The 20,484-nt window shown below is 35.6% G+C and overlaps 1 protein-coding gene across 1 annotated transcript in view; it reads left to right on the forward strand.

Annotated features, from left to right (window-relative positions):
• The window catches only part of ADAM2 (ADAM metallopeptidase domain 2), a 100,373-nt gene that overhangs the window by 24,873 nt on the left and 55,016 nt on the right, over positions 1-20,484 (forward strand). The window contains exons 5-7 of the mRNA XM_061177396.1: positions 1,823-1,899; positions 5,498-5,666; positions 10,395-10,451. Of these exons, the coding sequence (XP_061033379.1) occupies positions 1,823-1,899; positions 5,498-5,666; positions 10,395-10,451 (303 nt within the window). The remainder of the gene's footprint in view (positions 1-1,822; positions 1,900-5,497; positions 5,667-10,394; positions 10,452-20,484) is intronic.

The raw sequence follows: 20,484 nt of genomic DNA on the forward strand, positions 1-20,484 counted from the left end.
GGGGAGGGAGCGGTACGGAGGAGGCGGGGCGAGCCTGCGGCGGCAGAAGCCGGCGTGACGTTGCAGCAGCCTGAGGCGCGCCGTGCGCTCTCCCGGGGAAGTTGTCCCCGGATTACGGGAGCCTGGCCGTGGCGGGCTGCACTGGCTCCTGGGAGGGGCGGTGTGGAGAGTGACCTGTGCTCGCACACAGGCTTCTTGGTGGCGGCAGCAGCAGCCTTAGCGTCTCATGCCCGTCTCTGGGGTCCGTGCTGATAGCCGCGGCTCGCGCCCGTCTCTGGAGTTCGTTTAAGCGGCGCTCTGAATCCCCTCTCCTTGCACGCCGCGAAACAAAGAGGCAAGAAAAATTCTCTTGCCTCTTTGGCAGCTGCAGTCTTTTTCCCGGACTCCCTCCCGGCTAGCAACGAAGCCCGAGCCTCAGCTCCCAACCCCCGCCCGCCCCGGCGGCTGAGCAGACAAGCCTCTCGGGCTGGTGAGTGCTGGTCGGCGCCGATCCTCTGTGTGGGAATCTCTCCGCTTTGCCCTCTGCACCCCTGTGGCTGCGCTCTCCTCTGTGGCTCTGAAGCTTCCCCCCTCTGCCACCCGCAGTCTCTGCCCACGAAGGGGCTTCCTGGTGTGTGGAAACCTTTCCTCCTTCACAGCTCCGTCCCACTGGTGCAGGTCCCGTCCCTATTCTTTTGTCTCTGTTATTTCTTTTTTCTTTTGCCCTACCCAAGTACGTGGGGATTTTCTTGCCTTTTGGGAGGTCTGACGTCTTCTGCCAGCGTTCAGTGGGTGTTCTGTAGGAGCAGTTCCACGTGTAGATGTATTTCTACTGTATCTGTGGGAAGGAAGGTGATCTCTGCGTCTTACTCTTCTGCCATCTTGCCCCTACCCTAGCTCTAGAGTTGACATTTTTGCAACATTTTATTTCTCTGCTGAATTTCCTAATTGCTTCCCTTATTATGCCCAAAATTTCCTTTATGTTCTTCATCATGTTTTTAATATCTGTTTTAAATCCATTTATTTACTAATTGCAAAATCCGGTGTTATTTTGAAGTCAGTTTCTTTCTGGTTTTTCTTTTGACTATGGGCCACATTTTTCTTTTATTCATATATCTAATATTTTAAATCATATACTGGTACTATTCCACGATACATTGGAGAGCTTGTGATTCTTTTCTCTAAAGAGTTCTCAGGGTCAGTAAGATTGTGTTTTTTGTTGGAACATTTGCTACTTTGTGCTGCCCTGCCAAGGGGAGGCCCTCAGGTGAAAACCAGTATAACACAAAACTCAGTAAATGCAGTTTCCTCTTTCTATTGTTGATTCCCTTCTCTCACCTTTTCTTGCCTGCCTTTGTTGTTGGAGTTTAAAAAATAATTTTTCAGAGTCTACATTTGTCATTGATGAGAAGGCTAATCCAATGCAAGCTACTCTGCCATTATACTAAAGTAATCTTGAAAAGAAAAAAGTATCTTTTGGGTTTATTTATTTTTTACATCTACCTTGAAAAATTAAGTCAGAAGAGTTTGAAGAAACAAGTTTTTGATGATTTTTACCTTGATCCTAATGATTGGGTTGTCATGTTTCATTTATAACAGAAAAAATCGTGGAAGTGTACTTATTCTTTGGGACATGTAGGGACAGTTTTGGAAAATTGAGCCAAATGTTCATCTAATGATGTTATAAATCCATTTTGGAAACAATTAGTGTTTGACACATACATATATATACATATATATATGTGTGTGTGTGTGTGTGTGTGTGTGTTTTAAGTATTTGAGAATAGTGCATTTAACATGAATTATTCTAATAGAAATATATGTGTTTATCTTTATTTTTCAGAACTTATGCTACTACCAAGGGTATATTGAAGGTTATCCAAATTCTATGGTGATCGTTAGCACATGTACTGGACTCAGGTTGTTATACATAATTTTATGGTTACAAAAAATGGAATTTTTAAGAAATAATTTTCAAATTTGAAAAATTATAATCAGAAGCTTTATTTTATTTTTTAATTAATTTTATTGGAGTATAGTTGATTTACAATGTTCTGTTAGTTTCTGCTGTACAGCAAAGTGAATCAGTTATACATATACATATACCCACTCTTTTTTAGATTCTATTCCCATATATAGGTCATTACAGAGTATTGAGTAGAGTTCCCTGTGCTATATGGTAGGTTCTTATTAGTTATCTATTTTATATATAGTATATATAAATATATATATATAGTAGTATATATATATATAGTAGTATATATATATATATATATATATATATATATGTATATATATATAGTAGTGTGTATATGTCAATCCCAATCTCCCAATTCATCCCACCCCACCTTCCCCCCTTGGTAACCATAAGTTTGTTTTCTACATCTGTGACTCTATTTATGTTTTGTAAATAAATTCATTTGTACCATTTTTTTTTATATTCCACATATAAGTGATATCGTATGATATTTATTTTTCTCTGTCTGACTTACTTCACTCAGTATGACAATCTTTAGGTCCATTGATTTTGCTAAAAATGGCATTATTTCATACTGTATTTATGGCTGAGTAATGTTCCATTGTATATATGTACCACATCTTCTTTATCCATTTCTCTGTTGATGGACATTTAGGTTGCTTCCATGTCCTATTGTAAAAAGTGCTGCAGTGAACTTTGGGGTACATGTATCTTTTCGAATTATGCTTTTCTGCAGATATATACCTAGGAGTAGGATTGCTGGATCATATAGTAGCTCTATTTTTAGTTTTTTAAGGAACCTCCGTACTGTTCTCCATAGTGGCAGCACCAATTTACATTCCCACCAACAGTGTAGGAGGGTTCCCTTTTCTCCACACCCTCTCCAGTATTTATTGCTTGTAGATTTTTTGATGATGGCCATTCTGACCAGTGTGAAGAGATACCCCATTGTAGTTTTGATTTGCATTTCTCTAATAATTGGTGATGTGATGCATCTTTTCATGTGCCTCTTGGCCATCTGTATGTCTTCTTTGGAGGAATGTGTATTTAGATCTTCCACCCATTTTTTGATTGGGTTGTTTCATTTTTTTGACATTGAGCTGTATGAGCTGTTTGTATATTTCAGAGATTAATCCCTTGTCGGTCGCTTCATTTGCAAATATTTTCTCCCATTCTGTGGATGGTCTTTTTGTTTTGTTGATGGTTTCCTTTGCTGTGTAAAAGCCTTTGAGTTTAATTAGGTCTCATTTGTTTATTTTTGTTTTTATTTTCATTAGTCTAGGAGGTAGGTCAAAAAAAGATCTTGCTTCGATTTATGTCAGAGAGTGTTCTGCCTATGTTTTCCTCTAAGAGTTTTATAGTATCCAGTCTTACATTTAGGTCTTTAATCCATTTTGAGTTTATTTTTGTGTATGGTGTTAGGGAGTGTTCTAATTTCATTCTTTTACATGTAACGGTCCAGTTTTCCCAGCACCACTTATTGAAGAGACTGTCTTTTCTCCATTGTATATTCTTGCCTCCTTTGTCATAGATTAGGTGACCATAGGTGCATAGGTTTATATCTGGATTTTCTAGCCTGTTCCATTGATCTATATTTGTGTTATTGTGCCAGTACCATACTGTCTTGATTACTGTAGCTTTGTAGTATTGTCTGAAATCAGGGAACCTGATTCCTCTAGTCCGTTTTTCTTTCTCAAGATTGCTTTGGCTATTCGGGGTCTTTTGTGTTTTCATACAAACTGTGGAATTTTTTGTTCTAGTTCTGTGAAAAATGCCATTGGTGGTTTGATAGAGATTGCATTGAATCTGTAGATTGCTTTGGGTAGTATAGTCATTTTCACAATATTGGTTGTTCCAATCTAAGAACATGGTATATCTCTCCATCTGTTTGTGTCATCTTTGATTTCTTTCATCAGTATCTTATAGTTGTCTGAATACAGGTCTTTTGCCTCCTTAGGTAGGTTTATTGCTAGGTACTTTATCCTTTTTGATGTGATGGTAAATGGGATTGTTTCCTTAATTTCTCTTTCTGATCTTTCATTAGTAGTGTATAGGAATGCAACAGATTTCTGCACATTAATTTTGTATCCTGTGACTTTACCAAATTCATTGATGAGCCCTAGTACTTTTCTGGTGGCATCTTTAGGATTTTCTATGTATAGTATCATGTCATCTGCAGACAGTTTAACTTCTTTTCCAATTTGTATTCCTTTTACTTATTTTTCTTCTCTGATTGCCGTGGCTAGGACTTCCAAAACTATGTTGAATGAAAGTGGAGAGAGTGGACATCCTTGTCTTGTTCCTGATCTTAGAGGAAATGCTTTCAGTTTTTCACTGTTGAGAATGATGTTTGCTGTGGGTTTGTCGTATATGGCCTTTATTATGTTGAGGTAGGTTCCCTCTGTGCCCACTTTCTGGAGAGTTTTTATCATATATGGGTGTTGAATTTTGTCAAAAGACTTTTCTGCATCTATTGAGATGATCATATTGTTTTTATTCTTCAGTTTATTAATGTGGTGTATCACACTGATTGGTTTACATATGTTGAAGAATCCTTGCATCATTGGGATAAATCCCACTTGATCATGGTGTATGATTCTTTTAATGTGTTGTTGGATTTGGTTAGCTAGTATTTTGTTGAGGATTTTTGCATCTATGTTCATCAGTGATATTGACCTGCAATTTGTGTGTGTGTGTGTGATCTCTTTGTCTGGTTTTGGTATCAGGGTGATAGTGGCCTCATAGAATGAGCTTCTGAGTGTTCCTTTCTCTGCAATTTTTTGGAATGGTTTGAGAAGGACATGTGTTAGCTCTTCTCTAAATGTTTGATAGAATTCCCCTGTGAAGCCATCTTGTCCTGGACTTTTGTTTGTTGGAAGTTTTTAAATCACTGTTTCAATTTCAGTACTTGTGATTGGTCTGTTTATATTTTCTATTTCTTCCTGGTTCAGTCTTGGAGGGTTGTATCTTTCTAAGAATTTGTCCATTTCTCCTAGGCTGTTCATTTTATCGGCATATAATTGCTTGTAGTAGTCTCTTATGATCCTTTGTATTTCCATGGTGTCAGTTTCAACTTCTCCTTTTTATTTCTAGTTGTATTAATTTGAGTCCTCTCCCTTTTTTTTCTTCATAAGGCTGGCTAAAGGTTTATCAATTTTATTTATCTTCTCAAAGAACCAGCTTTTAGTTTCCTTGATTTTTGCTAAGTTTTATAGTGAGGCATGGCTTATAGTGGGAAATTGTCATTGGAAAAGCACAGCATGGAGACTCTTGTGCTGTCTCCTACTCTTCTCCTGAATTAAGATTTTTTAGTGTATGTAGAGACCACGGAGTACTAATAGCTTGGTAAATACCAATAGCATTACTACTCTGTTCCACTCAGTAAATTTGTGGACACTCGGTAACTTTTCCTTACTTCACCACATAAGGCTAAGAATGAAAATAATCTGCATACTATTAAAAAAAACTGATTGTGTCATTTTATTGACTTTGTGAAAAATGAACTATTTTATTTATTCACTTAGTTTTTGGAATTTGTAGGGGCTTACTACAATTTGAAAATGTAAGTTATGGAATTGAGCCCTTGGAGCCTTCAATTGGTTTTGAACATGTGATTTATCAAGTAAAACATAGGAATACAGGTGCTTCTTTATATGCTGAGAAGGATATTGAGTCAAGAGAAAAGCCCTATAAAATACAAAGTGTAGAGGTAAGTGATCAATTGAGTAAGCTGTATGGTTATTACTATGCAGCAATATAAACAATGTATTTTTTCTGATAAAAAATTATTTACATTAACATATGTATATGAGAGAGAGAAAGAGAGAGAGAGTGATACCAGAAACTTCATAACATATTGTAAGTCTTAAAAGTAGTCATTCAGTTTTCCAGAACACCAAGATGGCATTTTCTGCTGTTAGTGGCATTTTTCCTTGTGATCCAGACCTTTGTTGTCTGCAGATGCTCTCCTTTCTCCATATCCGTTATATCAAAGTTTTGATATAATAAACATAAGTGACATTCACATAAATATTGAAGATGCTTACCTAGGATCCTGAGAAGAATAACTAGTGTCTTTTAAGGCAACTGCCTCAGGGTCGGCCATTATGTTTTCCTTATATCCTTATCCAGGGATGGAGAGACTGCTTCTACTGGCAAAGAAGACTCATCAGAATTTAGAAGTTTAGGGACTTCCCTGGTGGTACAGTAGTTAGGAATCTGCCTGCCAATGCAGGGGACATGGTTTCAATCCCTGGTCTGGGAAGATCCCACGTGCCATGGAACAACTAAGCCCGTGTGCCATAACTACTGAGCCTGCGCTCTAGAGCCCATGAGCCACAACTACTGAGCCCGTGTGCCACAGCTACTGAAGCCCGCATGCCTAGAGCCCGTGCTCCACAACAGCAGAAGCCACCACAATGAGAAGCCCGTGCACAACAACTAAGAGTAGGCCCCACTCGCCACAATTAGAGAAAGCCCGCGCGCAGCAACGAAGACCCAACACAGCCAAAATAAATAAATAAATAAACAAATATTTATTAAAAAATGAATTTAGAGGTTTAGTGACCCCAGCTTCATCAGAGTTTCCCATATACCCCCACTCCAATTTTTAGGATCTTATTTCTTCCAGTAGACACCCTGTGAGGGTGGAAATTCAATTTGTGTTGTAGTTCATCCACTCACAAAATGAGATTCTGGGTTTGGTTTTCAACAATCTCAGCTCTGCACCAACAGTGGCTAAGGGTATCTTTCAGGAAAGACACTTCTCCAGGGAAACAGAACCAACAGGATATATGTACGTGTGTGTGTGTGTATACACACACATATATTTTATATAATCACACACACACACACACACACACACAAAGAGAGGGAGAATGAGAGAATTTAGGGTAGACTGTAGACTGGCAGGCTGGAGACAAGGGAAGAGTTGTATTCAAGTCCAAAGGAAGTCAGCTGGAAGGATTCTTTCTTGCTTACAAGGTAGTCTTTGCTCTAATAAGGCCTTCAACTAATCAGATGAGCTCCACACATATTATGAGGGATAATCTACTCCACTAAAAGTCCACCAATTTAAATGTTTATCTTATCCAAAATCATTTTCACAGAGACATCCAGAATAATTTTTGAACAAAAATCTGGGCGTTGTGACCCAGGCAAGTTCACAGAAAAAATTAACCATCACACCAGGTTTACAAAATTTATTTCTTATTTCCTCCAAAAGTTTTATTCTTTAATCCCTTACATTTCAATATATGATCCAATTTAATTTAATTTTTGTATAGAGTGAAGGAGGGCTCTAAATTCATCATTTTTCATATGCATATCTAGTTTTCCCAACACCATTTGTTGAAAAGACTCATGTTTGTTCCACTGAATCTTCATGGCCCTTTTTTTCAAAGATCAGTTGACCATAGATGTTAGGGATTATTTCTGCACTTGCAATAATACTCCATTGATCTTATGTCTATTCTTATGCCAGAGCCACACTTTTTTTTTTTTTTTTACTACTATACCTTTGAAATAAGTTTTGGAATTAGTAAGTGTACATCCTTCAGTAATGTTCTTTCTCAAGATTGTTTTGGCTATTCTTGATACTATCAATCTCCAAATAAATTTTAAAATTCACTTATTTTCAATTCCCTGAAAAACCAAGCTGGGATTCTGTTGATTCTGTAGATTAATCTTGGAAATATTGCCACTTAACAATATTAACTCGTCCTATCCATGAACATTGAACAGTCTTTTGTTTTTAGGTCTTCTTTAATTTTTTGCCACAGTCTTTTGTATAGTTGTCTTCAAGTTGTCAGCCAAACTTATGTTAAATTTATTTCTACAAATTTTGTTATTTAAATGCTATTTCACATTTAAAATTTTATTTCAAATTTGGATTTCTCATTATTCATGTTTGGAAATTATTGACTTTTGTATACTGATTTCATATTCTGCAAACTTGTTTAAATTGGGTATTAGTTTTTTGTTGTACTCTTTGTAGTTTTCTCTGTACAAGATGATGTCATCTTAAATAAAGATAGTGTTCTTCCTTTTCAATTATTATGCTTTTAACTTCTCTTTTATTGCCTACATGCCCTGGTTAGCATGGTGTTGAATAGGTGAGAAGAATATCCTTGTCTTGGACCAATTTTAAGAAGAAAGTCCACCACCATTAAGTATAATGTTAATGGTGAAATAATATAAAAACTTCCTGGAATTTTCAACTCACTTTACTCTCTGATAAAATTCTCCTGCTTCACTTTCTATCTCACTTTCTCTGACTTTTCCTTATATACTCATGTTCTAGATAATGATATTTCTTGTGTTATGTCTCAGGTTTTTGTTTGTCTTGTATATTGTCTTGTATATTTTTTCATGGCTTTATCTACTGTGATTTATAGATCTCCCACTCTCATTCCAATTTTTTTCTGAGTTATTTAGCTTACATTGGACATAATGACTGCCCAAGTTAAACAAAATACACAAACATACACATTAACTATCTACCTACTTATCTATTTATCTATCTATATCGTCTATCATCTATCTATCTATCATCATCTTCATGTCCCTCTCACTTCCTGAATATTCTTACCAGTGGGCTTTGGTATCTTTTAGCTTTAACTTTTTAATCCAACTATATTGCAATTGGATCATTTAGTAGTGTTCTCCAATCTTCTTCCCTAGCTCCAATTCTTTAGTATTTATTTGACCAAAGCAAACTTTCATGCAATTGATGTCAACTTTATATAGCACATTTCCAAGAAATTGGTTTTCTTTATTGGCTACTTTCTTTTACTAAATAAAATAGCTTTTGAGGTCTTCTGAAATCTTAATACCTGCCCACCTTCCCAATATACAGATTTCTTGGCATTCTTTTATGCATCTTTGTCTTAAATTTTTAATTATTTTGCTAAAACGGACTATATCTTTTCCCCATGAAAGCTTATTGTCCAGTAAATAAATGAATAAATTATAATCAACTAAATATCATCAATCCCTATCTCAAAGATGAAAATAAACAAGGATTACTTCAGGAAATGTAAGTCAACTAACACTTATGTTGGTTAAAACAAATAGCTTTGAATCCCTCAAAGCATTAATATTTTGTTACTTTCAATTAATATAAATGTTTATTTTTCTCCTCCAGTAAAGTAGTGTCATTTCCTTGTTTAGGCACTTCAATGAAAGGATGGAATCCTATAAGCAAAACTATCATGAAGCATTCGGTGCTTCCTTTTGGATGGAAATGAAAATAAACCAATTAGACCATAAGGGGATTTCATTTGCATTAAAAAAAACAAAACAAAAAAAACCCTCAAGTCTCCAAGGTTTTAAAAGAGAATTTTTAAATGGAGGGAAAAAATGAATGATCATTCACCCCTAAATTTGTCTTACTGAACTTATTGACTTTTTTTCCTTTAAATTACTATAATCTTCACTTTTCTCTGCTAAATCCTAGATTTGTTTTTCCCTCTTTATTGCTCCTCTTTATGTTAAGAAAAATGGTTTAACTAAAATGTGATAGTTTTGAACTTTCAAAGGATTAAATACCAGTGTAAAAAAAAAAATTCAGACATTAAAATACGCATAATAAAAGTTTTCTCAATTTTTGAAATTTGATCCTCCTTTTCTGCTTCTATATATTTGTCCAGTGCTTATACATGGTATGCTATTTTAGTAAGAAACTATTTTGAGTTAACTGCACTACAGCCTTAAAGTGCCCACAAAGACTGTCTTCCAAGTTTTCCCTAGTGCATTCTTCCTAGGTTAACTTCATGTAAAAATAATGATGAACATAAGTAATATTTTATTAAATGTAGTTACAACAATTATTACTTGTTGGCAGAGTGTAAGTCACACAGATCATAAGCCCATCGGGCCTCACATTTGTGCCTAATTTAACCACTGTGGTCTAACTGAATGACATCATAACCAGATATCCTGAGATATCTACGGTGCAGTTTAAGAAACCCAGTCATTTTGTTTCTCTGTTGCTCACTTTTTTCTGTGGTGATTTATACAAGGATTAACTTTATCCTTCAGATGAAATCCCACCCCTCTAAACACAGAGATGTGCCCCTACTCTTTCAAGGTCATAGATAAAATCATACAGCATAATAATGTATAATGGAATCATTAAATGAACATAAATACACACATAATGGCAAGTCAAGAGAAGAATTTCCTCAGGGAAGAGAATCATATGAGTAGCCCAGTACCAGTGAGAATATGGAGAATGGAAGGTAGAGGAAAGTTATTTTCTGAATAAATTCAGTGATTGATCAGGTGTGAAAGACATGACAAAGGCAATATTCTGAAAATGATTTCTATTTTCATATAGAAAATTGAATTTTCAGTGTTGAATTTGTGAAGTAGTATATTACTTAAAATAATTAAATGATTCTTCAATTTTTATCTAAAGTTTGTGATTTTTTTTCAGCCACTTGCAGAATTCTCTCAGTATATAGAAATGCATGTTGTAGTTGAAAAAAATTTAGTAAGTATACTTTCATTTATTTGGCTTATGTTAATTTATATTAGCAATGGGAGTTTATAAAAAGTGTTGGAATAAATTTTTAACACAGGACAATAAATAATAATTTTTGCTCTATCTCTGCCTTAATGAATTTAAATTACTAGTATCAGTAGTAAATTGGAAATCAAATCTCTATTAGTTTATTTTTAATTTTATATAATTAACATATTAAAGCATCTGTTACCTATAAAATAGTTTCTTAGTAATTTTTATTCATCATTCCCATACCTATAATGTCTAATAACCTTTGATCTTTTTATTGTCTCCATAATTTTGCCTTTTTCAGAAGATCATATAGTTGAAATGTACAGTATGTAGCAGTTACAGATTGGCTTCTTTACCTTGGTAACATGCATTTAACTTTACTACATGCCTTATCATGGCTTGAGAGCTAATTTCTTTTTAGTACTGAGTAATATTGCATTGTGTGTATGTACCATAGTTTATTTATCCATTCATCTACTAAAGGACATCTTGGTTGCTTCCACATTTTGGCAGATGAATCAAGCTGCTGTAAACATCCATTCACAGGTTTTCATTCATTCATTCATTCATTCATTCATTCATTTATTTATTTATTTATGGCTGTGTTGGGTCTTCGTTTCTGTGCGAGGGCTTTCTCTACTTGCGGCAAGTGGGGGCCACTCTTCATCGTGGTGCGCGGGCCTCTCACTATCGCAGCCTCTCTTGTTGCGGAGCACAGGCTCCAGACGCGCAGGCTCAGCAATTGTGGCTCACGGGCCTAGTTGCTCCGCGGCATGTGGGATCTTCCCAGACCAGGGCTCGAACCTGTGTCCCCTGCATTGGCAGGCAGACTCTCAACCACTGCACAACCAGGGAAGCCCCCATTCACAGGTTTTTGTATTGACATATTTTAACTCCTTTGGGTAAATATCAAGCAACATGATTGCTGCATCATATGGTAACAGTATGTTTTTTTTGTTTGATTTTTTTGTGAGAAACTGCCAGGCTGTCTTCCAAAGTGCCTGTTTCATTTCGCATTCAGCACTTTAAATATATCATCCCCTTGTCTTCTGGCCTCTAAAGTTTTTGTTAAGAAATTGGCTAGTAATCTTATTATCACCCCTTTTATGTGGTTAGTTATTTTTCTCTTGCTGCCTTCAATATTAATATTCTCTTTAGCTTTTGACAGTTTGATTGTAATTTGTCTTGGTGTGGGTCTCTTTGGCTTTATCCTTCTTAAAATTTAAGCTCAAGGATTTGTGTGTTCATGTGGTTCATCAGATCTGGCAAGCTTTTGGCCATTATGTCTTTAAATAATCTCTCTTCTCCTGGGATTCCCTTAAATCATATATTGTTCTGCATAATGGTATCCCACAAGTCCCTCCGTTTTTTTCTTTCTGGTTCTCAGACTCAATAATTTCAGTTATCCCATTCTCAAGTTTACTGCTTCTTTCTGCTGCCCCTTTAAATCTGCTGTTGAACCCTTCTACTCAATTTTCAGTTCAGTTATCGCATTTTTCAATGGCAGAATTTCTGTTTGGTTTCTTTTTATAATTTATATATCTTTGTTGATATTTTCATTTTAGTCATATATCATTTTCCCGACTTCCCTTCATTCTTTTTGTTTTCCTTTAGCTCTTTGAGCATATTTTAGACAGTTGTTTTAAAGACTTTGTCTAGTATGTCTCTACGTCCTCAGGAATGGTTTCTGCCAATTTATTTCCTTCGTTTGGGCCATGCTTTTTTTCTTTGTTTGCCTTGTAACATACACTGAATGTTTCTGTTCCTCTAAAATTTACACTAATGCATAGTGATGGTATTGGGAAGTGGAGCCTTTGGGAGTGGCTTAGGTCATGAAGGTGGAGCCCTCATGAATGGGATTAGTGCCCTTATAAATGAGAGGCCGGAGAGCTCCCTCACCTCTTCTACCATGTGAGGACAGAGCAGGAAGATGGCAAGATGGCCATCTCTGAAGCAGGGAGCATGTTCTCATCAGACACAGGGCATGCTGGAAACCTAATCTTTAAACTTCCTGGCCTCCAGAACTGTGAGAAATAAATGTTTGTTGTTTGAGCACCCAGTCTATGGTGTTTTTGTTAGGGCAGCCCAAACTGACTAAGACACCTTGTGATTTTTGTTGAAAATTCAGCATTTGAAAAAATAAGCAGGCGACATGGAAAACAGCCATTCAGGCACCTTCCAGACAGGTTAGAACATTGCAGATAAGGTCTTCTCTGCTCCACCCGGTATAAGGGAGGGAATTGGGAAATGGACTACCATTTCCTCCAGATTAAACCATGCCACACTGGGGAAGGGACTAGGGCATAGGGGAGTAAAAACACCACAAAATTTCCTGTCATTTTCAAGATGTTTTTTTCCTGTTTGGACATTTGTAGACCTTTGAATGTTTTCCTGAGGTTTTCTGGAGGCCCCAATGAGGTTATTTCAGCCAGTTTCTGGTTGTCTTTTGATGTTTCCAGAGAAAAACGAAGGCTTGGTGTTTTCTAGTTCTCCATTTTGCTGACTTCACTCCCCATGAAGGATATTTTTAATTATTTGTTGCTATCATTTTACAAAGGCTACTTTAAACTCTTTGTCAGATAATTCTAACAAGTGATGTACTTTGGTGTTGACATGTATTGACTGACTTTTCTCCCTCAAGTTGTGATTTTCCTGGTTCTTGGTATGGCAAATGGTTTTCAGTTGCTTTCTGGAAATCTTGACTATTATGTTACGCAATTCTTCATTCTACGTAAATCTTTTATTTTGTTCATTCAGACTCCTTAGTTGTAGCACATAAGTCCTGACCAAGTTATATGGGTTGAATTCAATGACAAAAGTCCTCAGAGCCTTCATAACGCTATTTTGGTCTTCTTGGTTCAGTCGCTGTTTCTGCGGGTCTCAGTGATACTTGCCTGTCCCGCCTGCAGGAGTGGAAGGACCTTCCCCTGTCTCCTCCTATGGCCTCTGAGTGGAATAGTGTAGATGGTGGGCCTGTGCAGGTGGAAAGTGTCTCCTTGGTCCACCCAGTGCCAGTGGGACTCTAGTACTGTTTGTGCAGATGGGAGTTACTTCCCAGGGTCATTCTGCCTAGTGTTTCTAGGTAGGTACAGGAGGCATCAAGCCTGTGGGGGTGGAGCTATTTTGTCAGAAGAGTCTCACTCTTCCCTGCTGATACTGCCGATAGGACCAAATGGCTGTTTCCTGGTCCAGGCCACCTGTTGTCTCAAGCTCGTTAATGAGAACCTCCATGCTGTGGTGCAGAGGTTACTACTCTAGGCACCAAAGTTTAATGGGTTTCTCACTCCATTTCTACCTGGACTACTTTTTTGCCACTGCATGAGGTGTTGGGAATTGCTGAGAAGCTATGTTGTTCTTCCATTCCTAGCATACCTGTACAGGTACCTTCTTACTTCCACCTTTTAGAGACATCCTATGATTTTTGTGTTATATTATTTCAGGGTTTATACTTTTTTATAATTTCGATCAGCTTGGAGGAACAGGGAGAGATGAGTTTATACCACCCTTTCTTGAAATTTAAATTATTGTCTTTTGTGGGAATTCCTTGACGGCCCAGTGGTTAGGATGCAGGCTTTTTCACTGCCGGGGGCCCAAGTTCGATCCCTGGTCGGGGAACTAAGATCCCGCAAGCCGCTTGGACAAAAAAGAAAAAAAAAAAAGAGGATAAATTACTGTCTTTTGCAAATTTTTTTAAACTGATTTTAGAGAAGAAAAGACAAGATATTTATTGTTTTATACTTTGCTATTGCTAGTACCAATGTTCTTTATTATACTTACGTAGATATGAGTTACTGTTTTGTGTCATCTTTTCAACCTAAAAATTTCCTGATTATTATCATTTCTTGCCTTATTATTTCTGGCAGAGCAGCTCTGCTATCACTGATTTCTCTCTCTCTCTCTCTTTAAAATTTGAGAATGGCTTTCTCTTGCCTTTACTTATGAAGAATAGTTTTGCTGAGTATAGAATTCTTGATTGAGAGTATTTTGTAGTAGCACTTTGAATTAGTAACCCCACCTGGTCTCCATTGATTCTAATGAGAAGTCAGCTCTGAACCTTGCTGTGCCTCTCCTATAGGTGATGTACCATTTTTTTCTTCTCAGTATAAAGATTTTCTCCTTGTGGCTGTTGTCCAGTAACTTAACTATGATGTGTCTATGTGTGATTGTCTTTGATTTTATCTTACTTGAAGTTTGTTGAGCCTAAGTAATGCGTAGATTAGTGATTTTCATTGTTTGGGAGTTTTTAGCTATTATTTACTCAAGTTTTGTTTTTTGTTTCTGTTTGTTTTGTTTTGTTTTTTGATCATTTCTATCTCTCCTCTCCTTCTAAGACGCTCATTATGTAAATGTGTATTTGCTTTATGGTGTCCAACAGGTGTCTGAGATTCTGTTCACTTTACTTCTTTCTTGTTTTTCCTTTCTGTTCTTTATGTTGAATAATTTCTATTGATACATTATTATTTTCATTTATTCTTTCTGCTAGTGAGCTCATATAATTTTAGTTACTATATTTTCAACTCAAGTATCTATTTAGTTCTTTTTTACAATTTTATAATTATTATTTGTTTTTTCTATTTCACTCAGGTTTATTGAGATGTAATTGACACATAACTGTGTAAGTTTAATGTGTATGTGTTGACTTGATACATTTATAAATTACAAAATGATTACCACTGTAGTATTGGCTACCACGTCCATCCTGTCACATAATTAATTTTCATTTCTCTTTTGTGATGAGAACATTTAAGATCTACTCTCTTAGCAACATTCAAGTATATGATGCAGTGTTATTAGCCATCATCACGAAGCAGTACATTATAATGTATAATTTATATTCTTTACTGATACTCTCTTTTTTACGAGTCAATGTCATCATTCCTTTACTTCTTTAAACATGGTTCCTTTCAGTTCCATGTTTACCGTAGTTACTTTAAAGTTTCGTGTGCTAAATCCAATAAGGTCTACCTCATAGTTTCTAATGACTGCATTTTCAAATATGTGGGTAACATTGTTTTATTGTGCTTACTATTTTTTAAATTCTTGTTTCTACTTTTAAGCCAGGATTTTTGTGGTTGACCTTGGGTGAACATATCTTAGTGGTCAGCCAATGACTGGTCAGAGGCTATGCTCCAACATTTGAGCTAGTAAGGCTTCTACCCTTTGCAAATGGATTTGTCTGTTAGTTAGGGAAAGTATTCAATTTTCATGCAATTTTCAAGTCAGGTAGGTTTTGATTTTTATAGGACTTTCTCACATCTCCTCAGGTAGTGAGTAATGTTTCAAGTTCAGCCATGAACTTGTCGCTATCTTAGACCCCTTTCAGTCTCTTCTGAGCATGAGTGTTACCTGGTACATGAATGGAATAGTCCAGACTATAAAGGATATATGGAAGGTTGTCAAGACCCATTGTGGCTATGGTATCCCCCCCCCCAATTCCATGTTAGATTTCTGGCTCATCTTCTGGTCTGTTGCTTGAAATAACCAGTATCACAGCCTAAGTTTATCTGTGATGATGCCCTTCAATATTCATTTGCCACAGAGATCACTATTGTTTTTGACAATATATCTGGGCACGTAGTTTTGCCCTGCTCTGCACCAAATCAAGTTATCTTCCTCTGATAGGGAAGTGTCTGGATTTTATGGCTTGACCTACCATGGTAGAATTACCACACAATACAATTTGAGATGTGGTTGGGGACAACCTCAGGTGAAATGTCACAGATTCCCACTGTTCTTACTATAGGATCAATAGTTTTTCTTTAATTAATATTTCTCATTTTAATGTCCTTGGTCAATTGCCAGAATCTTGAAATGCTTTTGACATTTTTGTCTTTTATCATTGCTTATTGTGGAAAGGATTTGCAGACCTCATTATTTCACCATCTCAGGAGTCCCACTCTCTGTAATTAATTTTTTATTCCCCCTTAGTTTGTGAACTTTTCTTCTTATAGGTTTCACATATTTGCTAGGCATTTTATTTTACTGTGCTTGAAAATTAGATATTTTCATATATTCTTACTTCTATTCCTTGTTGTAGTCATGTATAGATTCCTGAGACACTTTTTGTTGCTCCATAACAAACTACTCCAAAATTTAGTGGCTTAAAAGAACAACTATTTATTTAGCTCACAATTCTTAAATATCCTCTGATCTCATTAAAATCTCCTTGTGCTGGACTGGCCTCACTTGTGTACTGTTAGTAAGCTACTGATTTTGCTTAGAGTGGGGTGGTCCACTGGGTGTCTCAGCTGGCATATCTTATCTCTGCTTTCCAATAATATTCGTATCATAATAATGTTATTTTTGTACAAGTTTTTGTGTGGACATAAGCTTTTATTTCTATTAGGTAGATGCAAAAGGTGAGAGTTGCTGAGTTGTGTGGTAACTCTATGTTTCACATTTTGAGATCCTAAAAAACAATTTTCACCATTATGTATTGCACCAGCAATGAACAAATGTATGAGTTCCAATTCCTCTAAATTCTCAATTCTGTTTGTTATTGTCTGTCTTTTGGACTTTAGCCATCCTGGTGGGTGTGAATTAGTTTCTCACTGTGCTTTTGATTTGCATTCCCTATTGTGTAATTATGTTGAGAATATTTGCATTTTCTTATTAGCTATTAGCATATTTTATTTGAGAAATTATTTAAATTCTTTACACATATTTCATTGGGTTGTCTTTTTATTGTTGTAGTTAAGTATTCATTATATATTGTGGATGCTAGATCCTTATCCAATATATGATTTGCAAATATTTTTATCCATTCTGTGGGTTATCTTTTCATTTTTTGATTGTGTCATTTGAAGCACAACATTTTAAAATTTTGAAAACATCAGTCTTTCTCCATTTAGTGTTCTTGCTCTCTCCAAATATCAATTGACCATAAGTGTTAGAATTTATTTCTAGAAATTGTTGTTTTATTGATCTATATCTCTAATCGAATGCCAAAAGCACACTGCCTTGATCATTACAGCTTTGTAGTTAGTTTTCAAATTGGGGTGTATGAGTCTTCCAACTTTGTTCTTCTTATTTAAAATTTTTGCAGACATTCTGGATCCCTTTCACTTTCATATACATAGTAAGGTAAACTTGCCAATTCCTGCAAAACAATGCTGGAATTTTAATAAGGATTATATTATTTCTATAGATCAATTTGGAAAATATTGCCATCTTAACAATAACAGGTCTTCCAATCCATGAACACAGGTTCACTTTCCATTTATTTGTATCTTCTTTACTTTCTTTCAATGTTGTTTTGTAGTTTTCAGTGCCTGTTTTGTACTTCTTTTGTTAAATTTATTTTTTGGCATATTATCATTTTTTGATATTGTCATAAATGGATTTATTTTCTTAATTTAATTTTAGATTGTTTATTGCTGGTGTATGGAAATGCAATTGATTTATATATTGATCTTGTATTCTCCAATTCTGCTGAAATCATTTATTAGTGCTAATGTCTTTTAGTGGTTTTCTTAGGATTTTTATATATACACATCTTTTTGTCTGTTAATAGAGTGTTTAACTTCTTTTTCTATGCAGATGCCTCTTGTTTCTTTTCCTTTACTAAATGCTTAGGCTAGAGCCTCCAGTGAAAGCTGAGATAGTAACAATGAGAACAGATATACTTATCTTTTTCCTGATCTAAGAGAAATAACTCTTTCACCATTAAGTGTGATGCTATCTGTGGGTTTTTAATAGATGACCTTTATCAGGTTGAGGGAGTTCTCGTCTATCCCTAGTTTATTGAGCTTTTTTTTTTTTTTCTTTAGTCAAATGCTTCTTCTGTGTCTTTTGAAAGATTGGCCAGCTTTCCAAAAATCTACAAACAATAAATGCTAGAGAGGGTGTGGAGAAAAGAGAACCCTCTTGCACTGTTGGTGGGAATGTAAATTGATATAGCCACTATGGAGAAAAAAAATAGAACTACCATATGACCCAGCAATCCCACTACTGGGCATATTCCCTGAGAAAACCATAATTCAAAAAGAGACATGTACCAGAATGTACATTGCAGCACTATTTACAATAGCCAGGACATGGAAGCAACCTAAATGTCCATCGACAGATGAATGGATAAAGAAGATGTGGCACATGTATATAATGGAATATTAGCCATAAAAAGAAATGAAATTGAGTTATTTGTAGTGAGGTGGATGGACCTAGAGTCTGTCATACAGAGTGAAGAGAAAAACAAATACCGTATGCTAACACATATATATGGAATCTAAAAAAAAAAGGTTCTGATGAACGTAGGGGCAGGACAGGAATAAAGACGCAGATGTAGAGAATAAAATTGAGGACACGGGGGTGGGGAGGGGAAGCTGGGACAAAGTGAAAGAGTAGCATTGACATAAATACACTACCAAATGTAAAATAGACAGCTAGTGGGAAGCAGCTGCATAGCACAGGGAGATCAGCTCAGTGCTTTGTGACCACCTAGAGGGGTGGGATAGGGAGGGTGGGAGGGAGACGCAAGAGGGTGGGGATATGGGGATATATGTATATGTATAGCTGATTCACTTTGTTATACAGCAGAAACTAACACAACATTGTAAAACAATTATACTCCAATAAAGATGTAAAAAGGAAAAAAAGAATCATGTGGGTTTTGGTCATTATGTTCCTTATTCTACAATGTTTTGAAATACATCTATTGGTTTTTAGACATTAAGCCAAGCTTGTATTTCTGAGATAAATCCCACTTGGTTGTGGTGTATAATTCTTTTTATGTGTTGCATAAATTGGTTAGTATTCTGATTAGGATTTTTACAATAATATTCATGAGGAATGTAGTTTGCTTTGGACTTTTATTTTCTTGTTATGTCTTTTCTGGTTTTTGTATCAGGGTAATACTGACCTTATTGAATGAATAGAAATGGGTTCCCTCCGATTTTATAGGAGAATTTGTAATGAATTGGTGTTAATTCTTCTCTAAATGTTTGATTGGATGCACCAATAAAGCCTTCTAGAACTAGGTTTTTCTTTGTGGGAATTTTTAAAATGCATATTTAATCTTTTTGCTTGTTACATATTCTGTTTCTTCTTGAGTCAGTTTCAGTATCTGTTTATTACAAGAAATCATTCATTTCATCTAAGTTACCTAAATTGTTGCCACATTATTTTTCACAGTGTTCATTTACAAGGCTAGTTATTTCTCTGTGGTTGGTGACTGTAACCTTTCTTTTATCCTGAATTAATAATTTTTGTTTTGTTAATATATGTTGTTTTTTATATTCATACTTCAATCATTTTGCTCTGATTTTTATTAATTTCTTCCATTTCCTTCCTTTGAGTTCTTTGTGTTTGCTTTTCTTTCACTAATTTCCTAAGTGGAAATTAGTTATTTCAGATGGTGCTTCTTTTTTTTAATATAGCTATTTCCTATAAGTTGCCTTCTGAGCACTGCTTTAGCTGAATACCATAAGTTTTACTATGTTGTATTATAGTATTTTCTCATTTCCCCATGATTTCTTCTTTGATTATTGGTTATTTATAATCTATTGTTTAATTTCCACATACTTTGAATTTCTCAAATTTCTTTCTGTTGTTGATTTTTTATTTAATTTTTGTGGTCAGAGAGCAATTTTGTATTTTTTAATTGTTTTAACTCAGTTGAAGCTTATCCTATAACCTAGTATATAGTCTATTCCTAGATCATGTTCCATGAGCACTTGAGAAGCATATGTTGTGCTGTTTTGGGGTGGAATATTCTATAAATATCTGTTGGTTTAGGGTTTAGTTTTAGTCTTCTATATCTGTGTTGAGTTTTTGACCAGTTATTCTACTACTGAAATTGTGTTCTTAAATCTCCAAACATTATTGTTGAATTTTCTATTTCTCCCTTCACTTGTGCATTTTGTATTTTGTGTAACTTTTAGGCTCAGTTCTTAGATGCATATAATGTTTATAGTTTTATGTCTTCCTGATAGACATCCCAGTCCTTGAAAATGTACTATGTCTTCTGTAACATTTTTTTTTTTTTTTTGGCCATGCCACACGGCATGTGAGA

This window comes from Eubalaena glacialis, chromosome 20 (genome assembly GCF_028564815.1).
Source record: "Eubalaena glacialis isolate mEubGla1 chromosome 20, mEubGla1.1.hap2.+ XY, whole genome shotgun sequence".
Taxonomy (NCBI): Eukaryota; Metazoa; Chordata; class Mammalia; order Artiodactyla; family Balaenidae; genus Eubalaena; species Eubalaena glacialis.